Source organism: Eumetopias jubatus, unplaced genomic scaffold, assembly GCF_037043125.1.
Source record: "Eumetopias jubatus isolate StellerSeaLion01/CBP00866 unplaced genomic scaffold, mEumJub1_p1.0 scaffold_6, whole genome shotgun sequence".
NCBI classification, from domain to species: Eukaryota; Metazoa; Chordata; class Mammalia; order Carnivora; family Otariidae; genus Eumetopias; species Eumetopias jubatus.
This window is the reverse complement of record NW_028274812.1, coordinates 103619945-103635202: the sequence shown is the minus strand read 5'-3', so window position 1 is coordinate 103635202 and position 15258 is coordinate 103619945. Positions and strand designations below refer to the sequence as shown.

Here is a 15258-nt window from a genome sequence, read left to right as displayed (position 1 = left end):
AACCCAAAAGGAAAAAGAGCAATTGATCTGTACAGAGACAACTTCATCAGTGCTGCTGGCTTGCAGAACAATGACAACAACCCAAGCGACCAACAACAGCAGGATGGCTCCACCCACGGCCAACCCGGGGAGGACGGGGGCATGGCAGGCCTGAAGCTTGAACTGCAGGAATCACAGGCACCTCAAACTTACTAACACACACCCAAACTTTGGGGTCCCCAAACCCATCCACCCTTCCCGCAGCTTTGCCCTTCAAAGTAATGAGACCACCAAAGACTCAGCTCAGGAACCAGGGAGTCAGCCTTGATGACCAAGTGAAAGCGGTCATGCTTTCCTTTGACTCCTGCCCTCTCACATCTCACTGGCAGTAGACCTTCAAAATCTTTAAAATCTATCTAGTAATCCCTGTCTTCACAGCCACCCCCCCACCCCCAGAAACACCATCTCCCCCGCGCCACCCTGAGCTAACTGCAAAAGAATCCAACTGGCCTCCTGCATCTCCACTTCCTCTTTCCAATCCATTCTCCACAGAACTGCCAGGGTGATCTTAAAAAAAGAAAATCTCATTAAAACCATATTACAGGGGCATCTGAGTGGCTCCGTCATTAAGCGTCTGCCTTCGGCTCAGGTCATGATCCCAGGGTCGTGGGATCGAGTCCCACATCGGGCTCCTTGCTCAGCGGGGAACCTGCTTCTCCCTCTGCCTGACTGTCCCCCCGCTTCTCTGTGTGTGTGTCAAATAAATAAATAAAATCTTTAAAAAAATAAAAATAAAACCATATTATAACCTTGCCTACAACTGTATGGCCAGCAACATCCCGACATGTTCAGACCTTTGAAGGGCTTGTCCGATCTGGCCCCTGCCTGGCTGCGCAACCTCAATCCACACTCCCTTTGCCCCTGTTCCCTGAGCACCAACCACAATGGCCTTTCTACTCTCTGAGCACGTAGGCTCTTTCCTACCTCTGGCCCACCGTATATGCTGTCCCTTCTCACTGGTATACTCTTCCTTCGGCTCTTCCAGACCATCACCCTTTCTCTCATCCTCGATAAACTATTAACTCCCAAAGGGAAGGATCACAAGTGGCCTTTTACTATCATGTACCCAAAGTCTGACATTTTGCAATGCCTGACATTTTGCAATATAATTGAGCAATGCACCAGAAATATTTGTTAAACTGAATGAAAAATGTAAATGTATCTCTATAAGAGAAAATAGCTACATAAAGAGAAGCAGAATACAAGCACGTATGTACACATTAGTTTTAACTGTACACAAATGTTTGTATAACGTCAAAGAATAAAAATGAATTGGGAAGGGAAATCCATATCCCCTAGGTCCTTCTAGTTGGCAATTAGCCTGAGTATAAAATGTTCTTTGTTAGTTACTCAAATACCCTTCAGTTGTAGCTCAAAGTATTGAGATGGAGCTCAAGATCCAACTACCCTTCAACCTGTCTAGAATGAATGAACAGTTAGTTTAGAGCAAGATCCTTCTGGAATTCATTCAACAATCATTTATTGCTTAACTACTATGTGTCAGGGCATCAAGCCAAAAGCACAAAGATGAATAGCACATTGTATGTTGTCTTTAAGAAGCTGAGCTAGGGGAACAACATTGGCCCTAGCATTCAAAATGAGGAATGAAGCACACCCAAACCTTGTCTAATTTGGTATTTTTTCCTGGACCAAATACAGAAGATTCAAACCAAAGAGGAGAGAGGGGCCATGGACTCCCAGAAGTAAAGGAAGAGCAAGGAGTGAATAATAACCAGTTAAATTATTCTGGAAACCTGTCACCATGTGCCTTTGAATCTTCTCCATCCCCTGCCCCCCATTTCTCCTAATCCTGGTTATGCCGACCTGGCCATACCTAGGATGAAGTCAAATAATGGTCTCGTCCCATGAGTTCTTTGGGAAAGCAGAATTCCATCCTCTTTCCCAGAACCAATGATTACATTTCTTCTCAGTCTTTGCCTTTCTTTAGTCTACTCAGCATCTGCAATCTAGGAAGAGGCAAGTTTAAAAGCCTGCTGACGAGAATGTTAAAAAGTGAGTGGGATACACACACAAAAACATGACTTAGGGGACCATGCAAATCAGGACGTTAGACCAGTTTCTATGAGACCCAAAAAGTTAACAAAGTAAAGACTAGTAACAGATGAGGCAAACCTATGCACTAATCCTATACAAATAATCAGGCTGGCAGCAACGAAAACCCGACCCTTTCAAGTCCATGATGTAGTAGCCTTCGCCCCATTTTATAGATGAGGATTTGAGGGGTAAGAGAGGACCCTGGTCCTCAAGTTCTCAGGAAAAGTGAGTGAAAACTCCTTGCTAAGCAGAACCCATGTCACACTGTTACTCACTAAGCAAATATTTTTCAAAATGACCCGACTAGCAGGAAAGCAAGCATCCATTCCCTATTTTTAACATTTCAATTTGCAAGAGTATCTTTCCATCTTAACCATGGCACCATTGTCCGTCAGAGGCACACCATAGGAAAGTGCTTGCCAGGGCCTCCACACCCTCGGCTTTCAATCCACACACACAGGTTGCTCTCATTTTATAATCGGCTCCTCCAGCTAAACTTCCAAGCGCCATCGTGGAGCTGACCTGCTTCCCAGGGGAAAAGGGAATGTTCAGCTCTCAGGTAAAACCATTCCCTTAACATTAAGAAACAAAATTCCAGGGGCGCCTGGGTGGCTCAGTCAGTTAAGCATCTGCCTTGGGCTCAGGTCATGATTCCTGAGCCCCGGGGATGGAGCCCCGCATCGGGCTCCCTGCGTCTGCTTCTCCCTCTCCCTCTGCTCCTCCCCGCCTCTTGTGCTCGCTCTCTCTCTCTCTCAAATACACAAATAAAATCTTAAAAAATAAATAAATAAAAAACAAAATTCCAGTAAATTGAGGTTATCTGTCCCCCACCCACAACTTGGCAGAAAAAAAGCAGTGTGTTATCAAGCCACTCGGACCTAGATGTGTGAATGAATCCTCTCTCGGGAAGCTGCCAATTGCTCGACCCTAACTTCTCTTACACCTCAAAATCCTCATCTATAAAATGGGGCGAAGGCTACTACATCATGGACTTGAAAGATTTACTGAGATCATTTGTAGAAGGCATTCAACACAATGTCAGTGGTAAGGAGGAGCTCAGTAAATAGGAGCTTAGTAATTCAATATAAATGATTAAAATTAACAGCCATTAATATTCCTCCCCTCTGAGCTCTCAGTACTGAAGCCCTCTTGAATCCACAGTGGCTCTCATGTGATGCCAGGACGAACGGACTCACTCCTCTCTTCCCTCCTAAATCCATTAAACTCATGTTTCTTCTCCCAAAACAGATCTGCATACAGTTCCAAGCAGCTGATCCGCCAAGCCCTTGTGGTGGCAGAAGAGCAACGGGAAAATTGTGTAAAGATCAGAGAATGAGCCTTTGCTAGGACTTCGCTTACGGAGTGGAGCCCCCTCTCCTTTTTTGTTGTTTTGATTTTGTTCTTTAGAACAAAGCCTTAGGCATAATTTTCCAATCTTCTAAAGAGGAGATGGGGCTACATATAGCTCAGTACCCTGACTCCTCACCTCACCAGGCCCAGCCCCACCCAGCCTGAGGTCCCTCTGAGCAAACTTTCTCACCACTGCAAGCATCTGTCTCTACAAGGCCATGTGCTGACATCTGTGGGGGGAAAAATCCAGATAGCCAGAACCCAGAAAGAATGAACCATTCCTGGCGGACTTTCCATCTCTTGAGAAGAATGAGGTCAACAGCCTCAATATCAGCTTTGAATCAACAGCCTGAATACCACCGCACCGCACCTCTCTGCAGCCAAGGTGAGCACACACTCCCTGACATCTGCCAGGTGCCTTGCTGGTTATAACCTCGGCCCGGCCCCTGGACTTGGGCTGGAAATGGGAGCTGGTAGGAAAGCCAGATGGCAGCATACAAGCCAATTTAGGATTCTTGTTTATTTTTTGGTATTTGACAAATACAAACACTGGGACAAGGCCCGTATTTATTCATGATTTGCCCACCCCCATTCTTAAAAAAAAAAAAATCAAAGCTCAATAGCCACTATCCTAACGGCAACAAAGCCCAGTGTCCTCACCCTAAACGAGGATTCAATTTGGGGGAACAAGTCAACTCCTATTAAGGCTTCTGTTTTCATTCCATCAAATACACATATCTGCGCCTGATGGTCCAGACCGAATCAGCTTCAAATGGTCATCGGGCACATGCCCAAAGGCGATGACATACCCTGGGCTCCCCCTGTCACAGAAGAGCAAGCATCCGAGTTTTCCAGGAAGTTGCCGGTGACCCGGCCTCCCCAGAATTTGCCAGACGTGTTTGAGGGAAGAAGGCCAACCGCGTTTAGCGCTTACTGGAAAAGAGACACTGCCGCTTATGCAGTAAAAAGTCACTCAGTTCATACTGGCTCCTGAATAGCCGGCGATGCATCTGACCATTTCCCAGCACCAATCCGTCAATCAACCAATCAAGTTTCCTTAAGCCGAGCATGCTTTATAAAGGGCCGGCGGAGTACAAAACCAATTTGCAGCTTGTCTACAGAGTCACCAAAGAAGCTTTACCCCTCATCTTCACAGATGGAGTCAAAGGTACAGTTCAAGTGTGATGTCTCCACATTCTGATCTACGAATGGACAGAATACATAGACCACCTGTTACTTAGGCCACGCCTCCTCGCCTCTATCCAATCAGGCGCACCTGGAGAAGGCGCCTTCTGCAACCTGTCCTGGAAAACAGGGCATTAACCACAACCAGCTTGGTAGTCTTTGTGAAAATATGGCCACACTAAAATATGTCCTTTAACTCGTTGGTGGATCTACGTCTATTTAGTCTCGGGTTTTTTCCTCAATGTAATGTAGTATAGTATACATTCCATCACAAGGATTTTTTTTTTCCTTGCGTATTTTATTTATACTGGAGGTCCGTCTGTTTGTTTTGGGCTGAACCTAAAGGCAGATTCAGCCATATGCCTTTAGAAATAGTTCAGATAGAGAAAGCTTGATCCTCTACTATACATTTGACAACACGGATCAGAGATTCATGCGGTAAGTCAGAAATCCTGCATTCCAGGACATGTCTGCCCTCCCTATTCTGATTATAAGTGGCTTTCCCTACCGACGCATGTTATTCTGAGAATCGGGAAGGTTTTTCTTCTGCTGGCTTTCATACTGACTATACCAGCCCAAAGTTACTTTAAGTACTTTAAAGATTTTAACAACCACCACATTTTGTGTATTATTTTGAATACATTCATCCACTGATTCCATGTCTGCTCATGAAACCCAACTGTCACTACTGATAGCCAGGTATGTTTTACGTAGCATAAAAACTGTGCCTGTGGGGCAAGATCGAAACCCTAATTCATCCCTGGGTTCCCACTGCCTAGTACAGTGGCCCTCTCAGAGTGGGTGTTTCGTGTGGGTTTTCGAACATGGAACCTTATCCATCATGGTTCCCTTCTCTTCTGACTGCCTCATTGCCACCACTCTGGGCCCAGGCAAACCAAGCTCCCTGAGGGCAAGAGACATCTCTGAGAGTGTCCTGTCGTGCTGGGCTAGCCCTTCTAGGGCATTTCTTAACACTGGCACAAACTTAAAGGCTTCCCTTATCTTCCCTCCAGACTTTTGGCCTGGAACACATAACATTTTATCTTTCCGTTTGTGGTTTACTTCCCAGTATCATGCAGACACCCCAACTCATCAGAATCAGAAGTACAAGGAGCAAGAACACTTTCTTCCAAAGGCAGGCATGTAATTCTAATATTCTGCAACAAACCAAACCACCAGCCTCAACTTTGCTCCAGTGAGCCTTCACTGTTGCTACATTTCATCGTCTAGCAATTTGGAATTGTGAAATAGGTACTGTGGCACGGGAGGGAGCAAGGGCATGAGCTGAGGAGTCAGGTGCTCCCAGCTCCTGGCCTGAGCACCATCAGTGGCGAGCTGTGTGTCTAGGAACAAACCAATGAAGTTTGCCCAGCCTACATCTTCTCATCTGTAAAATGGAGATAACACCTTCCTGCTTCACAGAGATGTTGGGAGTAAATGAGATACTGTATATAAAGCATCTGACACATAGTAATTTATATATATATATATATAAATTTATATATATTAAATTAAATTTATATATGTAAGTATATATAAATATATATAATATATAATATAAATTTATATATATATGACACTATATGTTAGGTATCGTATTTTTTAAGCTTATTAAAGCCATATGAAAGTTCTCTTTCATACAGTTAGCCAGTCATCATATGGAAAAAAAAAAGTGCCAAAAATGATGACAATAACAAATATTGTTACAAAAAGGAAGATACTTGAAAAATGACAGTAACTGAAAGCCATAATAAACAGGACATTTTAATGAATTTATTCTTTTTTAATCTAACTGTAATATATGGGTAAGGCACTAAGTTCCCTACTTCCCACACACACACCCCCTCCCGCCCCACCCGTAGTGTTCTGAGCACCTGCCATGCTTAGCTGGGCTCCGGTGCCTGGTGTCTGTCATTTTCACATGGCTAAGAATCCCAATGGGGTAAATAATCCTTATACTAATATAAGAGCATCACTTTATACATGGGCAATGTCTATCCTGAGGGCTGGAGCTTGCAGACTGGGGATAGAAAAAAAGAAAAGACATTGCCTTCCCCACCCTGGTTCGGGGTTACAGTAAAATCCCTGGTGATCCCTGTTACACCCTCTCCGGCACCCTTCAGGGCAACAGGGTCAACCCCAAGCCATTTCATGGACCGAAATAGAGCCTTTCTATTAGTTACCAGGAAAAGAAGGACTCTTATTTAGTTAACAACATGAGATTGCTTCTAAGCTCCATTACAAATTTCATTTTTTTTAAAGACAGCCAAACTTAAATTCTCAGGTCTTTAGTTGTAAATCTAGTGCACAATTTTTAGATAAACTGAGTTTAGTGATTTAAGAAAAGGAACTGAGCTCTTTCTCAGTTGGTTAAAGCAACCTACCCTTTCACTACAAGGAGACCTTACTTTGAAACACCTATCTATCTCATGTTCAATTGTAAAATGAATGAAATATCACACTGACTTAAGATTTAATCTAGGAATGGACTCTGTGGGGCATGTAATAATCAGATATGTTGGAGGGAGCGGACAGGCATGGGGGGGAGGGTAGAGTAGTAGATGGGAGGAGGAAACTCAAGGATTGATTTAACTCCACTGATGTTAGAGTCAGTGTTCCATGGACTGAAAATGGGTTTCTCTACACACCAACACTGTCAATCCAGGTTCACTACTGGAAGAGACTCCCTCCTTACTGCTCAGCAGCCTCCACACTTGTTTGGAGGGTATAGATCTTGACTTTGCCATTACTATAAATGGGCAGAAAAGACTCTCTGGGAAGGAGACAGGGACTTGCCTCATTATAAATGCTAACAGCACCAAAGTTTTCTTTAGTCTCTCTTTCCCCCTTAAAACACACTCACACAGGGAACCAGAGCGTCTGTAGGATGAATTCCCAGGCCATAGCAACTGCAATGCCCTGGGATCTAAGAGATCTTGGCTGACCAGGCATTAAGCCCTTTTTGGGAAGGAGACAGCAAGCCTGCCTTTCCCTTACACAGCCCTGCCGTGAAAATAGGCTCTTGTGTTTTGTTTTTGTTTGGGTTTCAGCTAAGAATCTCTGTCTTCCCTGAAAAGACAAAAAGATAGGCCTGGGAAGCTTATGGTGGCTCAAGGGTTTGATCTCAAATAAATTTTCTTCCACGTAACGCGGCCCCTCCCCTTTAACTTTTGGAAAGGGGAAACGCTCTGTGGGAAGTTGGGGATAAGTTTTGGGTCAAGGATGGTTTCAGGCTTTGACCAGGTAAGGGTCGGGGGGGGGGGAGGAGGTATAGGACACGCCTTGGAGCTGAATGCAGCTTGGGTGCTGAAGAAGGAACCTGCTCCACTTTGCAGGGTCACCTGCCTGGCCACAGGTAAACGAGGGTTAGGAAAGACTGGAGAAATTCATCTTCCTTTATGTAGATCCCTCTCCCCCTCCCCCACTCAAGTACCAGCGTGCTGGCTGGCTGGGAGCCGGCGCTTTGGAGGCGCCTGAGAGTGGGTCTAACTAAGGGTTCTTTTTTTTGGCGTGCAGAAACCGGGACCCACCCGAGCCAAGGAGGCGAGGTGGGGGAGGGGCTTTGCGCCCTGCTTGGGAATGCACAGCGCGGACGCACCCGGGTCTCCAGCGTCCGGCGCGCACCGGTACCACTCTCCCACTGCGGTAGCATCCCGACATGACACTGCAGCTGCAACAAAGCGGCGGCCGCCGCCAGCCCTCGCCGCCCCGCACCGCAGCTCCGGCCCGTCACCACGCGGAGTGGGCAGTGGCCGGTGGCTGGGAGGGGCGGGGGGGCGGGGGCGTGTGCGGAGAGGGGTCGGGGCACCAGGGGTCCGAGTAGGGGGGAAAGCCCTGAAATGCGCAGGAAGCCGGGTGGCCACCTCTAGCGCCTCCTCCAGCGCAGCCAGACTGCGAGGTAAACAGTTCGCCTTGGTTCCAGAGTCCCGGCTGAGCCTGGTGGCTCCCCCAAACGACCCGGGTACCTTCCCCTGCTTGCAAGCCCCCCTCCCTCCCCACCCAGCCCGGTCGACCCCGCGCCTCCCCGCAGCCCCGGCCCGGGGACCAGCCCCGCTCCCGGAGAGCGACGCCTTCGGCTCTGGCGCGGCCGCCGCCCCCGGTCCCCTAGAGCGCTCACCAGGAGAAGGGAGCTCGCGATCATCGTAGCTCCCGCGACGCGGCTGCAGGAGGCGAGGGCGGTGCTGCTGCTCGCTGAGGTCCCCATGGCTGAGCCCGGGGCTCGCAGGGGCGCCTGGGGCGCGTGGCCCCCAGGCAGCTGGAGTCGGCGGCTGCTTCTGCCCAGCGCCGCATCCACCGCCGCCTCCCGGGCCGGGAGCCCATCTACCTCCAACACCCCATGTGCACTGCGGCAGCCGGGCAGCCGGGCAAGGAGGGAGGCGGCGAGGGAGGCTCCGGGGGCGCTCAGCACCTGCCCAGCGGCGCGGCCGCCCGGGCGGGGAGAGGCAGCGGCTGCTGCAGCCCGCGCCTCCCTGTGCTCTCCTCCGACAGCGGCTGCGGAGAACCAGGGAGAAGGGCTGGGCGCGAGAGAGCAAAGGAACAACTTCCCATAGCGAAGCCTCCAGCCACTGCCAACCACCCTCCACCGCTGCCCAGACCGGCCGGCGAGGGACTGAGTCGGGTGGCCGCCGGGCTCGGGGACACACGTGGTGGCGCCGAAGGGGCGGGGGAATCGGCCCTTTGTGATGTCACCCGGGAGGAGGCCGGGCTCTTTGTGCTATCGGAACTGGGAAGGCGTTCCAAGTAGAGCGAGGAGGGAGAGGGTGCCCCTTGGCGTTGGCTGAAGAAATTACAGCAGCTTATTGACCCAGAGAAATCGCTGCGGAGGTATGCACACCCCTGACCCAAATTTACTTATTTTTTTCTAAAATGATTCTAAGTAAATTATTTCTGCGACAGGCGCCGTTCTGCTGTTTTTGACGGCAGTGATTAAAAACAGCCGATGACCATGGAACACTTAGATCAACCGCGTGCCAAAAATATACCGGTGACTTGGTTCTCAAACCTGGCTGCGCTTTAGAATAACCTAGAGAGTTGAAAACATATGCATGTATGTATGGTCCCACCCCAGAAATTCTGATTTGATCGAAAATGGGGTGTGGCCCGAGTATTGGGGTTTTTAAAGGTTGTCCGGGTGATTTTTAATATGGAGCAAAGTTTGAAAACTTTTAGGCTAATGAATGCAGTTAAGGAAGTCCAGAGTAAGAGTTCCAAACTCAGAGTCCGCGGAGTTGGGTCCGTGGGTGGTCTTTGAGAGGCCTTGGAAATCCTTGAAATGTGTAGGCAGGTGCATCTTCCTAATTAAGGATCCAGTGTTTTGAATCCGATTATCACAGAGATTAAAAAAAAAATTCTTTCCCCCAAAAAGCGTTAAAATTTTTGAGTTGAGTTTCAAATGTCTTTGTGGGTTGTGGGTGGGTAGAAAGGAAGTTAGCACGCTGCTTCAGAAGTAAGAACAACCAGAACATTATCTTGGCTGGTTGACATCTCTTACATTTCTGAATGTGAACTAGGACCTGGCATCTTTTTCCTTGTTTCACCTGCAGGGAGTCAGTCCCCTGACCATGACCACCATGTCTGGGACAGTGGTGTCCATCATCTAGCTACTGACAGTTCACAGTATGCTATATTGAAATTACCACTTTCACCATGTCAGCCCACCAGTCATTTGTGAGCCCGGGTGATACTGGGCTTAGTCTAACTTTCCTGGACCCTTCTATTTCCATATAAACACACTTTCTCCATTACCAGCTTCAAGACTCACTACCCAGTACTCCTGAAGATAACCTTCTATAAAATACGAGTGTGAACTCTTCATTTTCTGAATATATTGGGCTTTGGCCTTTGTTCTGTGCATACTTCGAAGATGATAAGAAATATGAAGATTCCTTCCAATCTCTTATTTCAAACATCTATTAGTAAAGAAAAGGATTATCCTTAAATATTGGAGGCAGGAAAAGCCATAATATATAACCTCCGGTGAAATCCAAAGAAGTTCTGAAAAATATTATCTCTAAATATGTAGCTTTGGGCAGACCATAATATTTGGACTTGAATGTCTCTAGCTACTTCCAGGAGTTCAAAAGAGTGAGGGTTGTTTATTGGGTCTCCATATATAACAGTTCCAATTATTTCTTTAAAAAATTCAAATGACTGGTCAATATCGTCATGTTTTTTAAAAAGAACTTACATAGGTGTAAAAAAAGGGGAGGGTGGAGGGTGAAAACAGTGGTCTGTTAGCTGTGCATTTAACTCCTTACAACCAAACCTACTCAAAGTTGGATCTGATTGATGTGCTCCATGAAGTTAGCAAATTTCAAGTTTAGAATTTGGGTTACTATGCAGGCACGAGGAGTCCTTTCTTAACTATCTCTCTTCATAATACCCAAAAGAAGTTTGAATTGTGTTTTCACCACTTGGGAATTTTATCATTTCCTGACGTAGTATTGATCACATCAAGTTGAAACTGATCCATTTTGAGGGATGAAAAATTCCCTCAATCCTGTTTACTACTAACACTTAAGTAAATGTCCCTCTATATGAGTCATAAATGGATTATGAATAATTTGAATCTATCAGGGTGTGAAACTTTATTACTTTGAATTAAAATATATAAATGCTTTTATTTCACTCTGTAAAAATTCTTCAACTAGTGATTAACTCATTGCCACATTTTCAGTATGGTCCCTTAGACATGTTTATTTTCTGGGAAAGGAGGGAAATCCAAGAATCCATAAGGATTAGCTTTGTCATATCTTTGCCATTATATCACTCTCCAGCCCCCATCTCCTTACACACATTCCAGCTTTGGGCTTTTTTAAAATTTCTGCCAGTGCTATACATTTCTCCTAGTCTTCTAGTTTCAAAATCATCGTTGATTCCTTTCTCTCCCTTAATGCATTTCCAGACACGCTGCTTATTCAGTCTTCCAATTTGTCCATTTTCTTTGCCTTTCTAACTAAATCCTTATTACATATTTGGACACTGGAGAAATCACCAAAGTTACCATCTTGCCTTCAGTTTTGCTTTATACTTTTATTTATCCTGCACACTTTGGACAGTTCTAATAAATTTTCAATTTTCAAAAATGTGAGTACCCAGTTTTTATAACGAAAATAGCATTGTCCACATTCTGAGTTGTGACTGCTTTATGGCCAACATCCTGAGCTGATCCTTGTGATGGAACGGCAGGAATTGACAGGAATAGATATGAGCATGCAGAAGGTAGAAGAATCAGCTGAAGCCAAACTCAGAAGGCAGAAGAGCATGAAACTTGTCTAAGCAACAGCAAGACTCTTTCGTTGCAACATGTATCAAGTATCTATTATGTGTCGGGATACTGCACAAACAATAATAAGAAGTGATCCTGTTTTTGAGTTCACAGTCTCAGGGAGGGGAAATAGTACAGTGGGTGTGGGTAGTAAAGGTTGTTATTGTACCCCCATTACAGGTGCACACCTATTTCAACTCTCGGGCAGCTGCCCGGAATAAAAGACTACCTTTCCCAGCCTCCAGTGCTCCTAAGTGTGCACCAGACTCCTGTTTCTGGCAAGCAGAATGGTCACGTGTGTCTTCTGAAAAACCTTCCCATTGACTAGATCTTAGTTTTCCTTCACCCCTGCTATTCAAACTTTACTAAGACCTGCTAATTCTATCTCAATCAATTCTGATCTGATTCTATGCCAAATTTTCCCCTTGCTCCTCCTATATATCCCTTCTGCCTCTTACCCATACACAAACCTCAGGATTGACATCCTTGCCTCCGGTTTTGCCTGGACCTCTCAGTTCTGCAATAAATCTCTTCTTCTCACCCTAAGGAAAATGAGCTTCTTACAACCCAAGTCTGATCCTGTCATTCCCTTGCCAAAAGCCCAACAAGGAACCCTCATTATTCCCAATTTGAAGTTCAAAGTTCTAAAAAAACCTTCATATTCTGAACTCTGCTTATGATGATTCAACCCTCGCCGCTGACACAAGGTTGAGTAAACATCACAAATATGACACACAGAGCCTTTACTTCCTATATCCAGCTCAGTGTTCTATCCCCATTGCTGCCAAGCCCTACAGACCCCAAGGTCTACATAGTAACCCCATTAGATCACTGTGTTTCTTGACTACCTCATCCCTGTGATTCTTCCAGACCTCTTTTAGGTCTTGTTTTCTTTTTATTTTCCCTCCTCTGCTTTGGAATTCCTATGAATCCACCCTTTAAGACCAACCTCAAGTGGTACTTCATCTAAGAAGCCTTCTGTGATGTCCTCTCTTCACCTTCTCTACCCTCATTTGGAAAGACTTAGTTGTTCCTGCCTCTCATTTTTTCCCAGATGGCTCTGTTACAACATGTATGACATGATACTATAGTTCGCTTACCTCTCCATGTCCCTAGCCAAATTTTGAGCTCTTTGGAGCCAAAGTCTGTATCTTAATCCTCTTCATATCTCCGTAGCCAAGAGTCAAGATATTTAACTAACTCAGTAAATATTGGTTGAGTGAAACAAACTTGGAAAATTTGACAAGCAGCAGAAAAGTTAACACACCTGATGGTACATTTTCTTTTTCCAAGCCTCAATTTAAACATCCTGCATTGTGTGACGCAACAGTAGATTTAATCTTGTATATTACCAAAGTGCCACGTCCCACACGTGGGTTAAACATTTTGTCCGCAGCTCTGTTTTCTTCAAAAATTCATTTATGAGCTTGCCGTTCTTTGGCCTAAGAAGGAATATAAGCCATTCAGCAACAGATTGCAAGATTAAGTGCAGGAGCATGAAGTTTGATCAAGTCTCCATGGTGACATTCTACAAAGAAGGCACTCTTGGATAAGATCAAATGGGAATAGACTTGCAAAGCAGGCACAGTTCCAGAAGCTTCCTTCTCTCTTGAATGATAAGAGAGGGATGATTTGAAAAATAAAAGAGACAATCCTTTGAGGGTCTGACACCTTGGTCTCACTCCCAAGAACAGGGAGGTGATTAAATTAGTTCATTTCCCTGAAGGAGAGAACGTGGGCACTGGGAAAAAATGGGGCTCACCTAGAATTGCCCATCATCCATGCACTTTAAGAGTCCACACCTATAATGTTTTCATTTTGCCATAAGGTTTTTCACCCAGGGCCCTAAATAATTTTTCACTTCATGTGAGAGTTGATAAGAAAGTTTTATAGTTTTACATTTAATTTTTATATTCATATATTTATAAATATATTATTATATAATTTTAGATATCATATATATTTATAAAATATATTTATATTTTTATATTTAATATTTAATAGTTTAATCAAAAAACAATGGGTTTGAGGAGCCACCAGATATGAGATCAAATCTCTGTTATACCATTTATTAATTGGGTAGGTATGAGAAAGTACCTTAATCTTTTTGAGCTTCTCCATTTGTAAGACATAACTAGTGGTGATATGAGGAAATAAATGGATTAAGATATGTAAAATCCCTAGCACAGTGCCTATCCTTTAGTATGTACTCAATAAATCAACTCCCTTTCTCTAGTCCCCTTTTGAGAGGATAATCTTTCATAAACTACTCTAATTACAGAAAGGTGGGAAAGTATAATATTTCTTCATAGACACATTAGAACTTGGGGTTAGAACAGATAAAAAAAAAATGCTTCCTCTGATAAAATGCAATGTAGTGTCAAGAAAGTTACAACAGGCAATGTGACGCCTGATCTTGGTCCGGCATTAGCCAGCTGTGCAAATTTGGACAAGGTACTGCCCTGCTCTGTGTCTGTTTGGGTTTGTTTAAGCTTCCTGATGTGCAAAATGATAAAGATGGACTAAGCGATCATTTGTGGTTCTTTCGACTACCGAAGTCCTAGGATTCTAATTGGCTCCAACAGCATACTTTCTCCCGGCCCAGAGGGGTTCAAGTTGTTTAAAGTCTGAAGGTGACAAGATTGAAGAAGAAAGTACTTGGGGAGGAGGAAGTCCGCTCAGATGCAGGGAGGTGTGGAGGGAGCATGATGGAGCACAATTCCCTTCTGTTCAGGAGTTGCTTTTCCATTTTGGGATTTATCAAGTCATTGGCTCCTCACCTTTCCTCACTTGCTCTGTCTGCCTGACTTTCCTATCCACTCAGTGACTAAGTAGTTATGGTGAGCATGCTCTGTGGTGGCAATCGGGCTTTTTTCTTACACTTCTCTTTCCCTCAAATCCTCTCCCCCCACCTTGGCCCCTTCACCCTTGTCAGACCACCTTGCTGATCACGGGTTCTGCAACGTAAGCTTCTCCATGAGCCTGAGTAGTTCTCTGACTTCACCTCCTTTTCTTTCATTGTTACTTCGTTTCAGTCCTTGAAGCATCTGTCCTTGCCAAGGCTGATGCTTTCTTTTATGGTCTTGAGTTCACCACTCCTGCCTCTAAAATAATGACTCTTTCTCCCCCTGCATCTCAAAAATCTCTCTTTTCTGTTTTTTCCCATCCCTATAATATCCAAGGACCTTCATCCTTAAATACATAAATAAATTAAGTAAACGTATAAACAAAGAAACCCTTACATTTCTCCATTTCTTTCCTAAATAAACCAATGCCTCTTTTTGCACTGTTTTTGTTAATGGCACCACATTTTTCTCATCCACAGGCCTGGATTCCCAAACCATCCCTGATTCCTCCTTTTC

General features: G+C 45.0%; 1 protein-coding gene across 2 annotated transcripts in view; it reads right to left on the bottom strand.

Moving 5' to 3' along the window:
- The window catches only part of TNFRSF21 (TNF receptor superfamily member 21), a 67491-nt gene extending 58244 nt beyond the window's left edge, over nucleotides 1-9247 (bottom strand). Inside the window, exon 1 of one of the 2 annotated variants that reach the window (XM_028097749.2) lies at nucleotides 8747-9247. In XM_028097749.2, the coding sequence (XP_027953550.2) occupies nucleotides 8747-8833 (87 nt within the window). In that variant the 5' untranslated portion in view covers nucleotides 8834-9247. Of the gene's footprint in view, nucleotides 1-963; nucleotides 1034-8746 lie in introns of those variants that run through there. The other variant, XM_088023947.1, reaches the window with a different exon arrangement.
- Between the last annotated feature and the right edge of the window lie 6011 nt (nucleotides 9248-15258).